General features: G+C 32.1%; 1 protein-coding gene across 1 annotated transcript; it reads left to right on the forward strand.

The window, feature by feature from the left end:
- Nucleotides 1-6949: 6949 nt before the first annotated feature.
- Nucleotides 6950-12995, forward strand: LOC119611513 (pancreatic triacylglycerol lipase). The gene is made up of 4 exons (XM_037967120.1): nucleotides 6950-7442; nucleotides 10558-10823; nucleotides 10890-11688; nucleotides 11762-12995. The coding sequence occupies exons 1-4, from the start codon at nucleotides 7325-7327 to the stop codon at nucleotides 12202-12204; spliced, it is 1626 nt and encodes a 541-aa protein (XP_037823048.1). The 5' UTR covers nucleotides 6950-7324; the 3' UTR covers nucleotides 12205-12995.
- Nucleotides 12996-22678: the final 9683 nt, after the last annotated feature.

The raw sequence follows: 22678 nt of genomic DNA on the forward strand, positions 1-22678 counted from the left end.
TATCTATCTATCTATCTATCTATCTATCTATCTATCTATCTAATCTATCTATCTATCTATCTATCTATCTATCTATCTATCTATCTATCTATCTATCTATCTATCTATCTATCTATCTATCTATCTATCTATCTATCTATCTATCTATCTATCTATCTATCTATCTATCTATCTATCTATCTATCTATCTATCTATCTATCTATCTATCTATCTATCTATCTATCTATCTATCTATCTATCTATCTATCTATCTATCTATCTATCTATCTATCTATCTATCTATCTATCTATCTATCTATCTATCTATCTATCTATCTATCTATCTATCTATCTATCTATCTATCTATCTATCTATCTATCTATCTATCTATCTATCTATCTATCTATCTATCTATCTATCTATCTATCTTATCTATCTATCTATCTATCTATCTATCTATCTATCTCACCCCTTGTCCCAACTCAGACAAACTCAATATCTAAAATGAAAGTGCAGAAAGGTTTCACATAGGCATTCTTAGTCGGCACTATAACATTGTACAAGTCAGATCGTATGAACTAGTCACGTAACAGTTATTGCAGAAATTGTTTACACGAAAAAACATCGGTACAACATCTTTTGTGAGACGGAGAGCACACTGAGTTATCTTGGTCTAAACCACTTTCTTGACCTGGACTGTTACAGGAATATGTCTCTAGCAAATATAATAAAAGAAGTATCGGATGGTTCTCTTTGGGGCCATTTTAGTAAAAATACCAAAATTAGGAAATAACCTAACCAGAACTGAACCTACTAAAGAACAGTCAATCCCCTTTTAATAAGGTTATAAGAACTGCCGATGTTTGGAGATTATAACACATTTCTTTTGTGAATTAAAATCTTTTACAGAATTTTGATTTGAAGTCCGACTCCAAAATCTCTACAAATGCGGATATGTCGGAAATTTCTTCTTTTTCCCTTTTCGATTTATAATTATTTCCATTACTATAACCATATACTTATGAAACAAAGTCCACCATGTCTTTTTTGTTCGTGTTTTTAATTGGGGAAATTAAGTGACATCTGTCTGACCCATAGAGATGGATGGATGTTACTGCTGAAGAAATACTTCAATGATATTCTATATTTAATATGATTAATAAAGATTTATTTGGTGTGTGAGTGTGTGTGTATGAATGTATTATTTTGGACTTGATGCGAAATATAAGAAACAGGATTAATCTGTCTATTGACGTCAATTGCAGCGTAGTTAGTGGTAAATAGAGAAGAGAGGTGATCTAGGATCAAGACTAATTGAGCGTACTTATCTCTAGCTTGATTGGTTAAAGGGGCTTGTGAGGGGGTCTGAACAACTGGCAGTTTTAATATGGCGGACTTGTTTTGAAAAACAAAAAACTATTTTTATAAAATTATACTTGAGTTTGAATAGTTTTTTTTTTTAATTGAATTCTATATTAAGTTACTACATCTGTTTGCTTGTAATAAGGTTTGACTTAGTAATTGGACTTTAGTTTGAGTTTTTTTCAATCTTATCAATATTTTTGAGCAAGAAAGTATTTTTAATAGAATTTTTCTAAAACAAAGTCTAAAGTCTGTTTTATTAAATTTGATTTAAATGAGGATTCGCCTTGTAACTAAATAAATTGTTAAAATTTTGGTATTTTTATTGTAATTACTTTGGTGGTCTTTAAAGATTTCCTTATTATCTTCAATGATTTGATATTTTTGTTTTTATATTTTTATTAACATCTTCACTTTGATTTATTTGTTATTTTCATACCTTTTTGACGTTTTTAAGAAGATTTTTCGTAAACAATTTTTTGTTGATAACCTTGCTTGTTTTTACACGTATTTTTACAGTGTGTAAACAAATGATGTCATTGTAAGTAAAACATGTAAACAATATAACTTTTTTTTTGGTAAATAATTAGATGGGGGTTTAGAATGGAAATTTTTTGATTTGAAAATGTTTTTTTTTTTGGAAACCTTGAGCAAAATTAGCTTAAAAGATTTCCTCGTTCAAAAAAGTATGAAAATATTGCCAAATTTTAACTAGTTCCCATAAAACTTAATCGATTGAAAGGAAGGAATCATAAAGCAACATGAAATTTAAAGGTCACGATGATATATTAAAGAATACTGCGGTAGATTACAGCATAAATAGTTTGGTCAGAATCCATCTAGCAGCAAAACTTTGGTCTTAAAGGCCAATATCCCGACTTTCGGTTTCAGTTTATTTACAGCTTTTGAAAGGTCCTCATAATATTAATATTATATATTTTACTTCTCATTGTTTTGCCGTTTAAACGCTTTTCTTATTTCAAGGATTCTATGAAATTCGGATTCCAAGGAATTTTATTCAGAATCTATAGATTACAATGTCAGAACAAGATTCTTTTAAAAGATTGTAAAATATATTTTTATGAAATTTATATTTCTAGAGTATCGCGTGATTATATTCATTTGTCAAAGTTTTCCCGAAGGGTCAGGTTTCCTTGGTGGATCATCCCACATCTTAGTGTTATTTCAACCCCGGGGTAAAAATGTGCTATCAGTACCTCGGGTTGGCCACTATTTCAAACTGTAGGAATCTCTGATCAGTTGCCCGCCGGACATATCCTGCCCTGGTTATTTATAGTGAAAGAGGTAGCTGTGGTTAAAACCCAATATCGGGAAGAAAGTATTGGTTAAAGGTCTGATATATACAAATACTTTGTCTAAGTGTTTCGGTGATATTGTGGTGTCAACCATATCTGTAATGTGACTATGTGGAATACATTGAATTGTTAGGGTTTACGACCGCCCTTCAGTCGGTCAGTGACTGCCTCTACGAGTCGGGTATTTGTCTGGATGTATGCTCGTTATAATTTAGGGAAAATCTTAGTTTGGCTGAACAACTGTCGCAATGAAATCCTGTTCCAGTGGGGCGATTATTTGGTTCGATTTAATTTCGTGGAGAGTTTACTAGGGATCTTGATGATATATTTTGGATTATCGAATATATATCTCCAGATGCTGTAGTTGAATCAAGAATATTTATCGCAATAGTGTAGTTGCGAGGGGAATGCATCATTACATTGACGATAGCCTTCATTTGGTACGGGGTTTCGATAACTTTAATACTTGAGCAAAGTACATGACCCGTATAAATAGTGTAAAAAATTGTTTACTGAGTCTCCTTTACAAGTCACAAGCGGGTGACTTGCACAGTGGATGAGAAATGGATGTTAGTTGAATATCAGCAGAATCTATCGGAAAGCGATCAAAACGAAAGTGGTTTGTATTCGAAACTTAAGCCGTTTAAAATCGGTTCAGAATATTTCTATTGGCAACGGGTAAGAACTACTAATATTTTCGATGTCGCAAATGTTTTTTGGAAATTTGGTTTAAAATAAGATGACAAATGATGAACCAGATTTAAGACATTTTCTAAAAGTAGGCCAAGTTATAGAGACAGGTCTCCTTAATTAAGGTTTTCGAAGTAGAGTCGATCTCTTCCCAAAGCAAAATTTTGTAGCGATCCCGTAATTGATACCTTCGGTCTAGAATATTGATAAGTTTTCTAACAAAATATTTCTTTTAATTATCATATAAAATTCAAATTCTAAGACATCAAAGTTTCTAACCCCCACCCTTTTCTCGCAGTGCACTACAAATATGTGCATATTAAAAAATGCGCAATGCGCACGTCAATGCAGCAAATGAACTTTTCCGTTTTATTTTTGCAGTTAAGCGCAAAAACAAGAATGAAAAAAAAAAACAAAATGTGATTAAAAACATGTACAACTGAAAAACACTATTGCATTAAGCTCAAGCCCAGCAGTGAGTCCACAAAAAAAACAAAAAACATAACCCAAGATCATACGCATTCAATAGAAACTAAACAACCGCAAAAAAATAAAAAAAACTGAACCACTTTACGATCAGTTGAAAGCCGGCAAAATTCTCATAATTCATGTGTAGAAAAAAAAATATCAATAAGACGAAATACCGATCAGCAAGCAACCAGTGGCCACTCATGATGACGATCCCCAATGATACTCCTCATATCAGTAAAAATAAAGTGAGCAGCACGAGTGCAGGCAAACACTCTTTGCAAGTGAGCAAGTGAAAGAAAAGGGTTACCAGGTTGGTAAATCATGAGGATTGTTGAGGATTTTTAAAACTCGGAATTGGAATTTTCGAACAGTCTATAGTCTAGTCTATAGTCTAGTCTATAGTCTAGTCTATAGTCTAGTCTATAGTCTAGTCTATAGTCTATAGTCTAGTCTATAGTCTAGTCTATAGTCTAGTCTATAGTCTAGTCTATAGTCTAGTCTATAGTCTAGTCTATAGTCTAGTCTATAGTCTAGTCTATAGTCTAGTCTATAGTCTAGTCTATAGTCTAGTCTATAGTCTAGTCTATAGTCTAGTCTATAGTCTAGTCTATAGTCTAGTCTATAGTCTAGTCTATAGTCTAGTCTATAGTCTAGTCTATAGTCTAGTCTATAGTCTAGTCTATAGTCTAGTCTACAGTCTAGTCTATAGTCTAGTCTATAGTCTAGTCTATAGTCTAGTCTATAGTCTAGCCTATAGTCTAGTCTATAGTCTAGTCTATAGTCTAGTCTATAGTCTAGTCTATAGTCTAGTCTCTAGTCTAGTCTATAGTCTATAGTCTAGTCTATAGTCTAGTCTCTAGTCTAGTCTAGTCTATAGTCTATAGTCTATAGTCTAGTCTATAGTCTAGTCTATAGTCTAGTCTATAGTCTAGTCTATAGTCTAGTCTATAGTCTAGTCTATAGTCTAGTCTATAGTCTAGTCTATAGTCTAGTCTATAGTCTAGTCTATAGTCTAGTCTATAGTCTAGTCTATAGTCTAGTCTATAGTCTAGTCTATAGTCTAGTCTATAGTCTAGTCTATAGTCTAGTCTATAGTCTAGTCTATAGTCTAGTCTATAGTCTAGTCTATAGTCTAGTCTATAGTCTAGTCTAGTCTAGTCTATAGTCTAGTCTATAGTCTAGTCTATAGTCTAGTCTATAGTCTAGTCTATAGTCTAGTCTATAGTCTAGTCTATAGTCTAGTCTATAGTCTAGTCTATAGTCTAGTCTATAGTCTAGTCTATAGTCTAGTCTATAGTCTAGTCTATAGTCTAGTCTATAGTCTAGTCTATAGTCTAGTCTATAGTCTAGTCTATAGTCTAGTCTATAGTCTAGTCTATAGTCTAGTCTATAGTCTAGTCTATAGTCTAGTCTATAGTCTAGTCTATAGTCTAGTCTATAGTCTAGTCTATAGTCTAGTCTATAGTCTAGTCTATAGTCTAGTCTATAGTCTAGTCTAGTCTAGTCTATAGTCTAGTCTATAGTCTAGTCTATAGTCTAGTCTATAGTCTAGTCTATAGTCTAGTCTATAGTCTAGTCTATAGTCTAGTCTATAGTCTAGTCTATAGTCTAGTCTATAGTCTAGTCTATAGTCTAGTCTATAGTCTAGTCTATAGTCTAGTCTAGTCTAGTCTATAGTCTAGTCTATAGTCTAGTCTATAGTCTAGTCTATAAACTAGTCTATAGTCTAGTCTATAGTCTAGTCTATAGTCTAGTCTATAAACTAGTCTATAGTCTAGTCTATAGTCTAGTCTATAGTCTAGTCTATAGTCTAGTCTATAGTCTAGTCTATAGTCTAATCTATAGTCTAGTCTATAGTCTAGTCTATAGTCTAGTCTATGGTCTAGTCTATAGTCTAATCTATAGTCTAGTCTATAGTCTAGTCTATAGTCTAGTCTATAGTCTAGTCTATAGTCTAGTCTATACTCTAGTCTATAGTCTAGTCTATAGTCTAGTCTATAGTCTAGTCTATAGTCTAGTCTATAGTCTAGTCTATAGTCTAGTCTATAGTCTAGTCTATAGTCTAGTCTATAGTCTAGTCTATAGTCTAGTCTATAGTCTAGTCTATAGTCTAGTCTATAGTCTAGTCTATAGTCTAGTCTATAGTCTAGTCTATAGTCTAGTCTATAGTCTAGTCTATAGTCTAGTCTATAGTATAGTCTATAGTCTAGTCTATAGTCTAGTCTATAGTCTAGTCTATAGTCTAGTCTATAGTCTAGTCTATAGTCTAGTCTATAGTCTAGTCTATAGTCTAGTCTATAGTCTAGTCTATAGTCTAGTCTATAGTCTAGTCTATAGTCTAGTCTATAGTCTAGTCTATAGTCTAGTCTATAGTCTAGTCTATAGTCTAGTCTATAGTCTAGTCTATAGTCTAGTCTATAGTGTAGTCTATAGTGTAGTCTATAGTCTAGTCTATGGTCTAGTCTATAGTCTAGTCTATAGTCTAGTCTATAGTCTAGTCTATAGTCTAGTCTATAGTCTAGTCTATAGTCTAGTCTATAGTCTAGTCTATAGTCTAGTCTATAGTCTAGTCCATAGTCTAGTCTATAGTCTAGTCTAAAGTCTAGTCTATAGTCTAGTCTGTAGGCTAATCTATAGTATAGTCTACAGATAATTAGTTTAAAATTAATTTAAAAATATATGTGCTCTATGGGGCCCGTCGTGTGCTCCTTAACGTTTGCCCCAGGCCTACCAGACTAGAACGCTAGCCACTAACCTACCGGAGGCCACAGATAGTCTGGCATGAATTTTTCATGGCAGATCTAAATATGCTATCATCAAGTTAAAGTCAAAAGTCGGCTGAACATAAAAGTTCAAACTAGATTCGGTTAAGACATTACCATGAGAAAATTACCGATTCATGGCAACTCTAAACAGACCCACTATTAATGAAAACAAGAAATAATAAACATCACAGCCAAGACGATCGTTCATCATAATCAGTTTAAAAACAATGAATTAAACAAAAAAAAAAAATCAACCAAAGAGATCTATAAAAGAGTAAAATAAGTCACCGAGAGCGAAAGATTGATTGATCGAAAAGAGGATTGAGAGCATAGCGGGGCTTATATATAAAATCGAACATGTCTGTGAATTAAACTTAGTATAGCGGTGAATTTCAACAAAAGACAAGGTTTAAGAAAAAGAAAAAAATATTAAGAAAAAAAGTACGCTAAACTTTAAAAAAGAAAATCAATTTAAAAAATACTATATTAAAACTAATAAAAAGATAAGATTAACAACAACAAAAAACCAAATATTTAAATTAATTAAAAAGAACACAGACAATTTAATGAACTAAAATAAAAGTGATAATAAATCCTATGGTTAAAAAATATTAATTAATTCTAAATTTCCTTTAAATTTAAGAAATTTAAAATTGTTAAAAAAAAGTAACAAAACAACAAGTTCCTGTTGTAATATTTTGTGCACCAAAAGACAACAAACATTTTTTTTTAAAGAAAAATGTATGTTGCAAATTCCACTGGTGGTCTCATGTTGCAGACCATGTTGTATTTGGCAAATCATACTAGCCGAGCTGCTGTGAACACATTAATTGATCTACCTCCTGCCCCTAAAAGTGGTAAGTAAGAGCTTTTAAACTCTAATGTATATGAAATCTTTAAACAATTTAAAATTTTTTTCTGGAAAATTCATTGATTACATTTTTTGGTTTTAAATTACAAAAAAAAAAAAAATGTAAACTTATATTTCTTTGTTTAACAAATTATTGTGTTGTATGAGCCAATTTAACGTGTTTAAAATTAGTTGCTACAAAAAAAAGTACCTCGTGTTAGGTTTCTACTTAGTTGCAATGGCTTTTTTTTATTTATAGTGAGTGATTGCTTTTAAGTCTATTTATTGCATTTGGTTTTTCTTTGTTGGTTTTGATTTTATTTAGCAGATAATGTAGTTTATTAAAAATGAGATTAGCTTGTTTCTTTTATATTTTTAATTTACAGTTGGAAAGACCCTATTGATAATGAATAATTGTAACTCGATTTATTTTATTATTATAAACCATCATTATCTTCAAAGGAAATATCAGAAGTTTAATAAAAAAAAAATATGAATTTATGAACCTATTAAATCTATGAATACTTTGGCTGCAACTGTTAGCAGCTGTAGAATGAGATCTGAAATCCAATAAAGGGCTTTTAGTTTGCTGTACTTAAATGGTCGAAATATGTCTCTAATGTATTTAATGCATTTTAAACTAATTCAAAATTTATGAAAATAGGTTTTAGTTTTTTGAAATAAATCTAAGAGGTTCCAACTAGTCTGTCTACAATACTTAAACGTTTAAACTAGAATTGACTCTCGTCCCTAAAGAACTAGTCAGTAGTCCAGTTTTGAGTAAGTTTACTTTCCTCTAGTTTTGGTATTTGTGACTCTAGTAGGTGTAATTTAAAATCAACTCACGCAGTTTTTATTTGTAGAAGGGTAGTAATATCAGATTCTTAAATATTCCTGAATCTAAGTTGCAAAATTGATTACTCCTCAAAGGACTGATGCGAAACTAATCCAAACGTATGACATACTCCATTTAATATTATCTTTATAATGTCCTAGATGTGGACCACGTAATCTATCCATTCATAATATCAGACTAATCCCAAAAATACTCCCTTTGCAAAATTATAGGAGTACATGATCCGCAAAATGGTCCTCCGGAATGAAGACCATGGACCATCTAGTTTAATAAAAGAATAAACATGGTCCATACCTGCATTTCATAACACTTCTAAACGGATCATGTACTCCAATATTATTTACAGGGGAGTAGTTTTTGGAATACCTAAATGGATTATGTACTCCAAAAATGTTTGCTGAATGTATCATCAGAGAACCAGACATAGTTTTGTGCGTAAGACTTATCGGAAGTCGTTTAATTTTACTTCAGAGTATTTCTCTGAAGATTTTTAATGAAGTAAGCTTTAACTAACGTTTCTCTGAAGTTCTATATTTCCTCCAAAAGTACTGGAGCCTCACAAGATCAAATATGGTCAAAAAGTTTCAAATTATAGTCGATCCTTTAAAAACAACCAAGCTTGTTTCTTCCTTTTCCTATATGTTCATATTTGAGACTATTGTGACTGTTGTCTAAAATCAGTTCTCGGTTTTCACAAGGCCATCGATTGTCAAGTAAAGATCAACTTAATGGAGTGAAAGGTTATGTTCTCGTGGAAATAACTTTCGTTTTGAAAATATGCAGATCTTTAGGTTTAGGACCCCACTGCTGTACAATTCATACTTTTCAACATATTTTAAATCACTTCTGATCGAAGAAGTCAGACTTTTTGATAATAACTGTAAATTACAAATAGACCAAACAATTTAATTTAAATTTGCTCTTGGTATTCAAAATGGAGACTTAATAAACTGACAATCAGTATCAATCGATCGTTTAATAGGCTCGAAGAGATCAGTCCTAAAACTATTATTGGTAGGTTCAAAATAAAGACTTACAACGATCCGTCATCCATTAACTAAAGTTGCAACTGTTCGACTGTTCTGAAATCTGCTACAAGCTTTCAGTTATCGACTTTTAAGAAATTTCTCAGTGGTCAACATTTAAAGTAAAGAACTATTATAAAACCGGCATGGACTCACCTCTATGCTTTTGGAAAAACGGCTTAAAATCATGGTAATAAAGCTTCTAAGCTTGACAGTGCTGTCGCTAAATTGATCTTCTAAGCTGTTTGTGACAGGAGTCTGGTCTAAAACTGTACAAATAAACAGATATATATATATATATATATATATATATATATATATATATATATATATATATATATATATATATATATATATATATATATATATATATATATATATATATATAAAAGAACCACCCAGTGTATTAGTTGATCGCTTCAGATTTATTAATGTTAGGGAACCTAAAAGCTTCATCATGATCAGCTTGCAGCAGCTAAAACTTAAAATGAATTTAAAGAATGCCGCTAATGATTAAAAGCTTTTTAATAGTACTCGTAATAGTAAACAAAAGCTATTGAATTCTCTTGATAGTTAATATATTATTCTACTATTTGGACTTAGTCGATGCAGATCACCGTACATCTCTGGTTTAAAACAGGTTAATGAAGCATGAAATACATTCATAATTTGTAAACATCAAGGTCTCTAAAAGCTTCATTGTATTATAATTGAACATCTTAGAGACCCTGAAACAGATTTCAGAAACTTTTACAAATTTCAAGTAATCAAATGACTTTAACACTTTCCAAAACTTAATCTTTTGCAAAAACTTTCCTAGTCACCAAGGGGTTATTTTATTATTAAAAAATTGTATTTAATGATTTGTTGTCTAGAAACAACGACTTAGAAATCATTAACCTGGTAACAAAATTTTAATATAATATAATACATCTTTATGAAAACTATTAAACTAAAAATAGACAAAAAAAAAAAAAAAAAAAACAAAAAAAGACAATTGTAAATATTTAGACGCATTGAACCATAAATAATAAAAAATGCAAAAAAATATATAACCGGGTTATCTATCAATCCAATAACAACGTACTTGAAGGGTTCAAGCATGAGAGATTATTTAGAAGAATACAATTACCACAGAAAAAAAAAATATAGTTTTACGAATAATTGAATTAAATTGATAAGCTAAAACTTTTAAAGAAACACTTAAAGAAATTTTATAATAAAATTATGATTTCTTTCAGATCCAAATGAAGTAAAATGTTATGGTGTTTATGGCTGCTTTCCATTAAATGGTCCCTGGACTGCTAAGACCCGTCAGATTAATGTACATCCTCAAAAACCTTCCCAAATAGAACCACATTATACTTTGTATACCACACGAGCATTTGATCAACCCAAATATATAGATTTAAATGATCCCGAGGCAGTGCAACATATGGGCATTAATCCTAAGGGAAAAATATTCTTTTTATCGCATGGCTATTTGGAAGCGGGAAATGTTCCATGGGTAAGTTAAGGAAACATTTTGAAATCTTTTTAAAATAAACTAAATTTTTATCATTTACCTTTTTAGATGGTAGAATTGGCTAAAACTATATTGAGCCATGAGCCGGAAGGTGAGGCTGCAGTAGTGCTTATTGATTGGGGCGGTGGCTCCAGCCCTCCTTATGTTCAGGCCGTAGCCAATATACGTTTAGTGGGGGCTATTACTGCTCATGTTATACACATGGTTTATGAGGAATTGGGCTTAAAGGATTTAAGTAATTTCCATTTTATTGGCCACTCTTTGGGTTCACACGTGGCCGGTTATACTGGTTCTTATTTACAAACCGATTTTGGCTTGAAATTGGCTCGCATTACAGCTTTAGATCCGGCTGCCCCTTTATTTGCTGAAACTGATCCTATAGTACGTTTAGATAGATCTGATGCCCATTTTGTAGATGTTATACATACCGATGGCAATTTATTGGGCGGTTTGGGCTTGTATCAGCGTGTTGGTCATGTGGACTTTTATCCCAATGGCGGTATAAATATGCCGGGTTGTGATGCTAAATTGCAAGATTATATGCGCAATCGTCAAAATTCCGTATTCGCTAATATGCAACAGTTTTTGGGTTGCAATCATATTAGAAGTTATCAATACTTTACGGAGAGTATAAAAAGTAAATGTCCCTTTATGGCCATAACCTGTGATTCGTATGAAAGTTTCCAGGAGGGAAAATGTGCCAGATGTGATGAAAATGGTCATCAATGTATGCGCATGGGTTATTATACTTTGGAGGACTATAAACGTTTAACGCAGCAGGAAAAGATAAATCCAGAAAAGCCACCCATATTATATTTGATGACCGGTGATCATCCACCCTATTGTCGTAAGTATTAAAAATTTCAAATAAATCTTAATTAAAATATAAAACTAACTCACAAATTTTCTTCTTATTACAGGCCACCATTATAAAGTTACAGTCCACGTTTCGGGTCATGATGAAAGTACCTCGCATGGCGGTGAAATTGGCACTTTATCCGTGCGTTTACATGGTAAAAATCGCAAAAGAACGACAGAGAAAATGAAATTCTCCCCGAAACCCATGTATTTCGAACCCACTCACGAATACAGTTCCATGGTGGCCGGCAAATATATTAAAGATCCTGTCTACGCCAGTGTATTTTGGGAATATCAAACAAGTCTGTTTAATCCGCTCACCTGGCGTATTCTATCATCACCTAGAATATTTATATCGAACGTTCATGTTGAATCATTAGAATCACCTCATATGCATCTGAATTTATGTCCCATCACTGAAGATTCTGCTGTAATAGCGGGTAGTGAAAATATAATGCAAGAAAAATACTGCGCGAATAAGAAAAATATGGGGAATCACAATTAAAGGGTGGGAGACTACACTAAACACACACAAATCGTCAAATTGTAAAAGATTGCATAAGACAACAAAAGTGTAAATTTAACGAAGAGCAGCATTTAGCAGAAACACAAACCACAGAGGGAAATTTTTCATACTAAAATTAAACCAAAAGGAAATTTAGCTACAAGGCAAACCTTCGATATAATTTCCCTTTCAAGGTTTGTTTCCCAACTAAAAAGGGAAATTTGGTAAATAAATTCCTAAAAGGGAAATTTATTTAAAACAACCAAATTTCCCATGGTAACAATCACACAAATTTCCTTTCATTTAATAAAGGAAATTTAGTCTATATTTTAACCTTTCAATTTTTAACTTTGGCTAAAGGTTTTTGTCTCTGCTGTGTACCTTACAGTAAAGCTCAAAAATTTTTCTACTTTTGTTGTTTTCTTTAATAACTAACCAAAAATAATTTCTCTGAATAATTTTAATTGTTGAACATTTACTTTTTTTCTTTTTTTAGAAATTATTTTTGGTTAAACCATCATTTATAAGTATTTATTTTTTATTTTATTAATTTTTGTTTTAAGAAAACCTATCAATGCATTTTCATTATTTATTGGCTTAGGTACATTTTGTAAATATATTTCATTAAGCATTTTTAAATTATACGTGTATTTTTAAACATTTATCATACAACTAATATTTATGAATTCTATTTTTAAGAAAATTTTTTTAGAGATTATTATATAACGCCAATCAAAACAGAAAAAATATTTATGTATAAAATATTTATAAATTATGAATAAAATTTATATAAAAAAGAGAAAAATTGATATTTATTAAAAAGCTATATTTCACTATATACTAGATTATAGACGAGACTATAGACTAGACTATAGACTAAACTATAGACTAGAGTATAGACTAGAGTATAGACTAGAGTATAGACTAGAGTATAGACTAGAGTATAGACTAGAGTATAGACTAGATTATAGACTAGACTATAGACTAGACTATAGACTAGACTATAGACTAGACTATAGACTAGACTATAGACTAGACTATAGACTAGACTATAGACTAGACTATAGACTAGACTAAGAATAGACTATAGACTAGACTATGGACTAGACTATAGACTAGACTATAGACTAGACTATAGACTAGACTATAGACTAGACTATAGACTAGACTATAGACTAGACTATAGACTAGACTATAGACTAGACTATAGACTAGACGATAGACTAGACTATAGACTAGACTATAAGACTAGACTATAGACTAGACTATAGACTAGACTATAGACTAGACTATAGACTAGACTATAGACTAGACTATAGACTAGACTATAGACTAGACTATAGACTAGACTATAGACTAGACTATAGACTAGACTATAGACTAGACTATAGGACTAGACTATAGACTAGACTATAGACTAGACTATAGACTAGACTATAGACTAGACTAGAGCTAGAACTATAGACTAGACTATGACTAGACTATAGACTAGACTATAGACTAGACTTATAGAATAGACTATAGACATAGACTATAGGAACTAGACTATAGACTAGACTATAGACTAGTACTATAGACTAGACGTATAGACTAGACTATAGAAATAGACTAGACAGACTATGGACTTAGACTATAGCTAACTAGCGACTAACTAGAGCCTAGAACTATAAGACCTAGACATACTAGACAAAGACTAGACTATAGACTAGACTATAGACTAGACTATAGACTAGACTTATAGACTTAGAACTTAGCCTAACTATAGACTAGACGATAGACCTAGACTATAGACTAGACGATAAGCTAGACTATAGACTAGACTATAGACTAGACTATAGACTAGACCTATAGACTAGACTATAAGACCTAGACTATAGACCGGACTAGAGAACTATAGACTAGACCTATAGACGAGACTATAGACTAGACTATAGACTAGACTATAGACTAGACTATAGACTAGACTATCGACTAGACTATGAACTAGACTATAGATCTAGAACTATAGACTAGACTATAGACTAGACTATAGACTAGACTATAGACTAGACCTAGACTATAGACTAGACTAGAGACTAGACTATAGACTAGACTATAGACTAGACGATAGACCTAGCTATAGACTAGACTATAGACTAGACTATAGACTAGACTATAGACTAGACTATAGACTAGACTATAGACTAGACTATAGACTAGACTATAGACTAGACTATAGACTAGACTATAGACTAGACTATAGACTAGACTATAGACTAGACTATAGACTAGACTATAGACTAGACTATAGACTAGACTATAGACTAGACTATAGACTAGACTATAGACTAGACTATAGACTAGACTATAGACTAGACTATAGACTAGACTATAGACTAGACTATAGACTAGACTATAGACTAGACTATAGACTAGACTATAGACTAGACTATAGACTAGACTATAGACTAGACTATAGACTAGACTATAGACTAGACTATAGACTAGACTATAGACTAGACTATAGACTAGACTATAGACTAGACTATAGACTAGACTATAGACTAGACTATAGACTAGACTATAGACTAGACTATAGACTAGACTATAGACTAGACTATAGACTAGACTATGACTAGACTATAGACTAGACTATAGACTAGACTATAGACTAGACTATAGACTAGACTAGATAGACTAGACTAGACTAGACTATAGACTAGACTATAGACTAGACTATAGACTAGACTATAGACTAGACTATAGACTAGACTATAGACTAGACTATAGACTAGACTATAGACTAGACTATAGACTAGACTATAGACTAGACTATAGACTAGACTATAGACTAGACTATAGACTAGACTATAGACTAGACTATAGACTAGACTATAGACTAGACTATAGACTAGACTATAGACTAGACTATAGACTAGACTATAGACTAGACTATAGACTAGACTATAGACTAGACTAGACTAGACTATAGACTAGACTATAGACTAGACTATAGACTAGACTATAGACTAGACTATAGACTAGACTATAGACTAGACTATAGACTAGACTATAGACTAGACTATAGACTAGACTATAGACTAGACTATAGACTAGACTATAGACTAGACTATAGACTAGACTATAGACTAGACTATAGACTAGACTATAGACTAGACTATAGACTAGACTAGACTAGACTATAGACTAGACTATAGACTAGACTATAGACTAGACTATAGACTAGACTATAGACTAGACTATAGACTAGACTATAGACTAGACTATAGACTAGACTATAGACTAGACTATAGACTAGACTATAGACTAGACTATAGACTAGACTATAGACTAGACTATAGACTAGACTATAGACTAGACTATAGACTAGACTATAGACTAGACTATAGACTAGACTTGACTAGACTATAGACTAGACTATAGACTAGACTATAGACTAGACTATAGACTAGACTATAGACTAGACTATAGACTAGACTATAGACTAGACTATAGACTAGACTATAGACTAGACTATAGACTAGACTATAGACTAGACTATAGACTAGACTATAGACTAGACTATAGACTAGACTATAGACTAGACTATAGACTAGACTATAGACTAGACTATAGACTAGACTATAGACTAGACTATAGACTAGACTATAGACTAGACTATAGACTAGACTATAGACTAGACTATAGACTAGACTATAGACTAGACTATAGACTAGACTATAGACTAGACTATAGACTAGACTATAGACTAGACTATAGACTAGACTATAGACTAGACTATAGACTAGACTATAGACTAGACTATAGACTAGACTATAGACTAGACTATAGACTAGACTATAGACTAGACTATAGACTAGACTATAGACTAGACTATAGACTAGACTATAGACTAGACTATAGACTAGATTATACACTAGACTATAGACTAGACTATAGACTAGACTATAGACTAGACTATAGACTAGACTATAGACTAGACTATAGACTAGACTATAGACTAGACTATAGACTAGACTATAGACTAGACTATAGACTAGACTATAGACTAGACTATAGACTAGACTATAGACTAGACTATAGACTAGACTATAGACTAGACTATAGACTAGACTATAGACTAGACTATAGACTAGACTATAGACTAGACTATAGACTAGACTATAGACTAGACTATAGACTAGACTATAGACTAGACTATAGACTAGACTATAGACTAGACTATAGACTAGACTATAGACTAGACTATAGACTAGACTATAGACTAGACTATAGACTAGACTATAGACTAGACTATAGACTAGACTATAGACTAGACTATAGACTAGACTATAGACTAGACTATAGACTAGACTATAGACTAGACTATAGACTAGACTATAGACTAGACTATAGACTAGACTATAGACTAGACTATAGACTAGACTATAGACTAGACTATAGACTAGACTATAGACTAGACTATAGACTAGACTATAGACTAGACTATAGACTAGACTATAGACTAGACTATAGACTAGACTATAGACTAGACTATAGACTAGACTATAGACTAGACTATAGACTAGACTATAGACTAGACTATAGACTAGACTATAGACTAGACTATAGACTAGACTATAGACTAGACTATAGACTAGACTATAGACTAGACTATAGACTAGACTATAGACTAGACTATAGACTAGACTATAGACTAGACTATAGACTAGACTATAGACTAGACTATAGACTAGACTATAGACTAGACTATAGACTAGACTATAGACTAGACTATAGACTAGACTATAGACTAGACTATAGACTAGACTATAGACTAGACTATAGACTAGACTATAGACTAGACTATAGACTAGACTATAGACTAGACTATAGACTAGACTATAGACTAGACTATAGACTAGACTATAGACTAGACTATAGACTAGACTATAGACTAGACTATAGACTAGACTATAGACTAGACTATAGACTAGACTATAGACTAGACTATAGACTAGACTAAAGACTAGACTACAGACTAGACTATAGACTAGACTATAGACTAGACTAAAGACTAGACTACAGACTAGACTATAGACTAGACTATAGACTAGACTATAGACTAGACTATAGACTAGACTATAGACTAGACTATAGACTAGACTATACTAGACTATAGACTAGACTATAGGCTAGACTATAGACTAGACTATAGACTAGACTGTAGACTAAACTATAGACTAGACTATAGACTAGACTATAGACTAGACTAGACTATAGACTAGACTATAGACTAGACTATAGACTAGACTATAGACTAGACTATAGACTAGACTATAGACTAGACTATAGACTAGACTATAGACTAGACTATAGACTAGACTATAGACTAGACTATAGACTAGACTATAGACTAGACTATAGACTAGACTATAGACTAGACTATAGACTAGACTATAGACTAGACTATAGACTAGACTATAGACTAGACTATAGACTAGACTATAGACTAGACTATAGACTAGACTATAGACTAGACTATAGACTAGACTATAGACTAGAAATGTAACCAAAAAAAGTTGTGCAACAATTTTGAATGTTTGAATTTGATATTACCTACTAATTTATCGACAACTTTTGAACTTTCATACCCATTATCCATATTTTTTACGCACCAAAATAAATCTTTCTAAATTTATAGAAAACATTAACAGAAATTTTAAAATGAAAGAAACAAAAAAAGAAAATACTATAATTTATAAACAAATCCCTATGAAAAGGTCAAAATAAAAGCACAGTGGTATTAAGAATGAATGTGTGGATAAAGTCATCAAATGTGGCCGAATAATGGAAATAACATTAGAAACCAAAAAGAAGCATAAATAAAACTACAATAAATGGATAACTTACTTAGAGATACAAACAAACAACAGCAGCAGCAACAAAAAAATAAAAATCATTAAACCAACCAAGTGGAAAGGATATAAAATTGCAAAAAAAGAACTCCCCATATAAATGTATGTATGCATGTGTGTTGTTAGTAAAGAAAACGAGAGTTAGAGACATGTGCTTTAGAGCTTGAAATTAGATTTGCTACAGCTCCATTAACAAAACACCAGTCAAAAGCGGAAGCAGCCATTTTCAAGCGGAAAGTTGAAGGAGAGCAACCAAACATTATAGTCATCAATTTAAATTTGTTATGGGGTATTTTTTGTGGTCTTAAGCAACACGTGATTTTAAATCTCTAATAAATAAGTACATAACACAAACAAAAATAAATTACGACTAGACGTTTTTTTTTCCAAAAATTACGTATTTTCCATAATTAACAACTAGGCGCCAAATTTTAAATAATTTTTAACTAATTCCTCAAAAACTCCCTCTTAATGCTTAAGTAAATTCCTTAAATATTCCAGAGTATAAATTTTCCCCTTTTTATCATTCGTTGTATTTATTTACCTCATTTTTTGGTGGCTGCTTTTAGAATTCCAAAATAATTATGCCTGATTTATTTTAGTCGATGTGTGCAACCCGGTTGCTTAAACATTTGTCCGTCTGGATGTCTCTTATTTGTCGGGTTGTTTAGTTTGTACCTTGTGGATGAAAATAGAAGCAAATAAAAGGGGAGAATTCCTTATTTTATTTATGTCTTTTATATATTTGTATGGAGAAAACAAATAAAATTGGTTTGTTTATGAGAGGATTACTGGGATTACGACAGTCTCTAGATGGATTTCTATTAAAAATTAATGAAGCTGTAGATTAATTTGAAATAAATTAGCTTAAGGGGAGACTGTATGTGAAAGTTTGTAAGTGAAAAAGGATGATTCTTTATGATTTTAAAAATTTGTATACAATTAATGGATATTTTCAGATTTTCCATCAAATAACAAAATTTTTCGAATTTTTTGTAAAGAATTATTAAGGGTTTCATGTTGTAAATCGAAACGACAAAATTGTAAAGATATTTAAAAAACAAAATGAAGTAGGAGTATTAGAACCTGCTATACCGAGTCCTACTTTTATACCCACCAGCAAAACATGAGTTTTAAATTTAAACAGATTTTATCAGACAGACATGGCTGATCAACAATAGAATCTAACACTTAGTATATTATAAAACCACTATCAAGACATTATCATATATACGATTAAGGCTGATGTCAGAGTGGGCGCTACAAGCAATGCGAAGCTTTGCGCTACAAACCTTTCCTTGTGTTTTCCTATGTGTCATGTAAGAGTGAAAGCGTAGCTTGATGCGAGAAAACACAAGCGAAAGTTTGTAGCGCCCACTCTGACATCAGCCTAAGATGACCTTCAGAAGAGGGACTTTTTCAGTTTTTGGTCAATTAAGGGCCAAATTGTAAAGAATTCGAGATAGTCATTAACTAAAGATAATGACTCTCTCGAAACGCTAATGACTTGTCAAAAATCTCTTGCACTTGTTGTTAAGGCCCGAGATTTTAAAAGACAGAATTGCCTAAATCATCTTAGGATCTAATAAAACCAATGTTTTAATCGGAACGACAAAATTGATATATCCCCTACCTTAGGGTATAAAAAATTGTATTGGGTGTATAATATGAAAAGGCTCTGGGAATAATGAAACGGTGGGTACAAACACAAAGATCTTATGGGGCGATCCTAACGAGAGCAGGGCGAAAGCCCTCTTCAAAACAAGTAGGAAAGTATAGTCGGGCATGGCTAACTCTATGATACCCTACACTATGAGTATATTTTTAAAATTATTTAGTTTTCATAAAGAAACTTTTATGTTGAATTTTACTTTAATTCCGATGTATCAAACGACGGCCCATCAATATAAAAATCGGCATGACCATTTATGCCAATATAAAACTTAGTTGTTTCAATTTTGGAGAAATATTAGCATATTTAACATATTTATGAGTTAAAAACCCGAAATCGGAAGGTCAGGTTGTATGAGGGCTAGGTGTAATAATGGACCGATTTCAACCACTTTCAATAGACATTGTCCTTGTGCCGAAAAACTCGTATGGTCCAAATTTTATCAGCCAGACAGTCGGACAGGTGGACGGACATGTCTTAATCGACTCAGAAAGTGGTTCGTTACTATAGTTGATCGTTATACTTTAAGGTGGGTGTAGGAACAATATTTTTGTGCGTTAGAAACATCAGCAAAAACGCATAATACCCTCCCCACTATAGTGGTGTAGGGTATAATGAGCAAGACTGAGATTAGTATGATGGTACGTATTCTGAGTGGATACACAGGATAAAGGCTATACTAAATTAGATGGACGGATTCACACAAATGTAGACCATGTAGAGAGAAATAAGATCCATATATCTTGGGAATTATATCCCAATCACGAACACTGATTGGAATGTTTTTACCAAAAACATTTTTCATGAAAAGTAGCTCACAACAGGCCCGATAGTAGCCTAGATGTATTTCTTCGGATAACCATAACTTGAAAACGCGAAATTTTTTCAAATAACATTTCGTTTTTATTCTGAAACATCTGTCAAATATAAATTTATTCAAACTACTATTAGCTATGAGATCTCGCGCCAGAAGAACTGCTAACCTTTGGAGGCCATTAACAAATCAAGCCAATTTCGAATACCCAGTTTTGAAGTAATGTATATCCCAGATAGAGCGATCTTTATCGATCTAGATATAAGTAGGTCATATGGAGCAATGTCTGGACTGATAACTCGGTATTTGATAAAATCTCTAAACCATAGTTTTGTTCTATTCGAAAGTATGGCCACCTATGTTCGCAATTTCTATAAATCTAAAACAGACTTCTCCACACTACGCTGTTCCTTAAGATCTTCAACCACAACGAAAATAGTTTTCCTTTAGTTCCTTTTCACTTATCTGAAAAGTAATAGCACTAAATTTTAATTGTTCTAAATGTGTTTTTAATTGAAACACCATGTTGCCACTGCCACACTCTACTAGAAAATATCAAAAATAAATATTTAACATTCTATAAAGTAAAAGATCTATTTGACATCTGTCAACAAGACACTCTGGTTTAATGTCAACACATAAGAAAACAACAAATATACAAGCAGAACTTCTCTATCTCTCCTTGAAACTTGCAAACTGACACCAAATGTAGAAAAAGAAAAATATAAAAACGAAATGAATGAAATTGAATGAATAAATAATATGAAAACGATCCCCTTAAAATTGTCAACCAAATACACAAAATCTATTTATGCCATATACCAAGTGATGACACATGAAAAGTCGCCTAATTTATGATTAACAATTTTCCATTTAAAAGTACTTTAAAGAAAGATATTTTTGGTGGATCTCCACTCCACCATAAGATCAATTAGCAAACACTGGCTGCTGGCAGTCCCCCTCTCTCTGCTTTTAGAAGATGATCTCCAAAATAAATGTTTGTCAAATTGAAAATTTAATACATTCATTAAATTCTAAAATAAAAAAAGTTTTTTTTTTTTTTTCGTAAATTGTAATTTAAAAATTGTATTGTAATTAATATAAAACAACTTGTGCGGCTGTTTGCCCTAGGGAGATGCTTGTTGGAGTTTTAAAAAAAAAAGTTCATATTGCATTTGTGAAAAAAGGAAATTTTAAAAATTTCAAATTGTATCCATTACTGTCGCTGCGGTATGAAAGAAATATTTTATGTCCCCCCATTGACGCTGAAGAAGAGACATTTTATTTTATTTCATGTTTTAAGTTATTTATAGGCCTGTCATCACAATTCAGCTGTTTTATTGAGTTTTAAATAATTCCTCTTTTTGGAAAATAGTTTTAAAAATGTTTTGTCTTTGTGTTTGAAAAGTTATAATTTCGGATGATGAATTTATTTGATGACGTTTGAATCCGCACTTCGAATTTTGTATAGCTGTACCCGTTATCTTGTATGTCCACACAGAATCATAATACTACGCAAATGAGCTATTCTGTCATTTTGAAGAGGCTTTTAGTCCTGCTCTCTAGACTATAGACTAGACCGTAGACTAGACTATAGACTAGACTTTAGACTAGACTTTAGACTAGACTATAGACCAGACTGTAGACCATACTATAGACTAGACTATCGTCTAGACTATAGACCAGACTATAGACTAGATTATAGACTAGACTATAGACTAGACTATAGACTAGACTATAGACTAGACTATAGACTAGACTATAGACTAGACTATAGACTAGACTAGAACTAAGACTAGACTATAGACTACACTATAGACTAGACCATAGACTAGACTATAGACTAGACCATAGACTAGACTATAGACTAGACCATAGACTAGACTATAGACTAGACTATAGACTAGACTATAGACTAGACCTAGTAGACTAGACTATAGACTAGACTATAGACTAGACTATAGACTAGACTATAGACTAGACTATAGACTAGACTATAGACTAGACTATAGACTAGACTATAGACTAGACTATAGACTAGACTATAGACTAGACTATAGACTAGACTATAGACTAGACTATAGACTAGAC

The sequence above is a fragment of the Lucilia sericata genome, unplaced genomic scaffold (assembly GCF_015586225.1).
Source record: "Lucilia sericata isolate MDLA Ls3-8-SP2 unplaced genomic scaffold, ASM1558622v1 Contig001469F_arrow, whole genome shotgun sequence".
NCBI lineage: Eukaryota > Metazoa > Arthropoda > Insecta > Diptera > Calliphoridae > Lucilia > Lucilia sericata.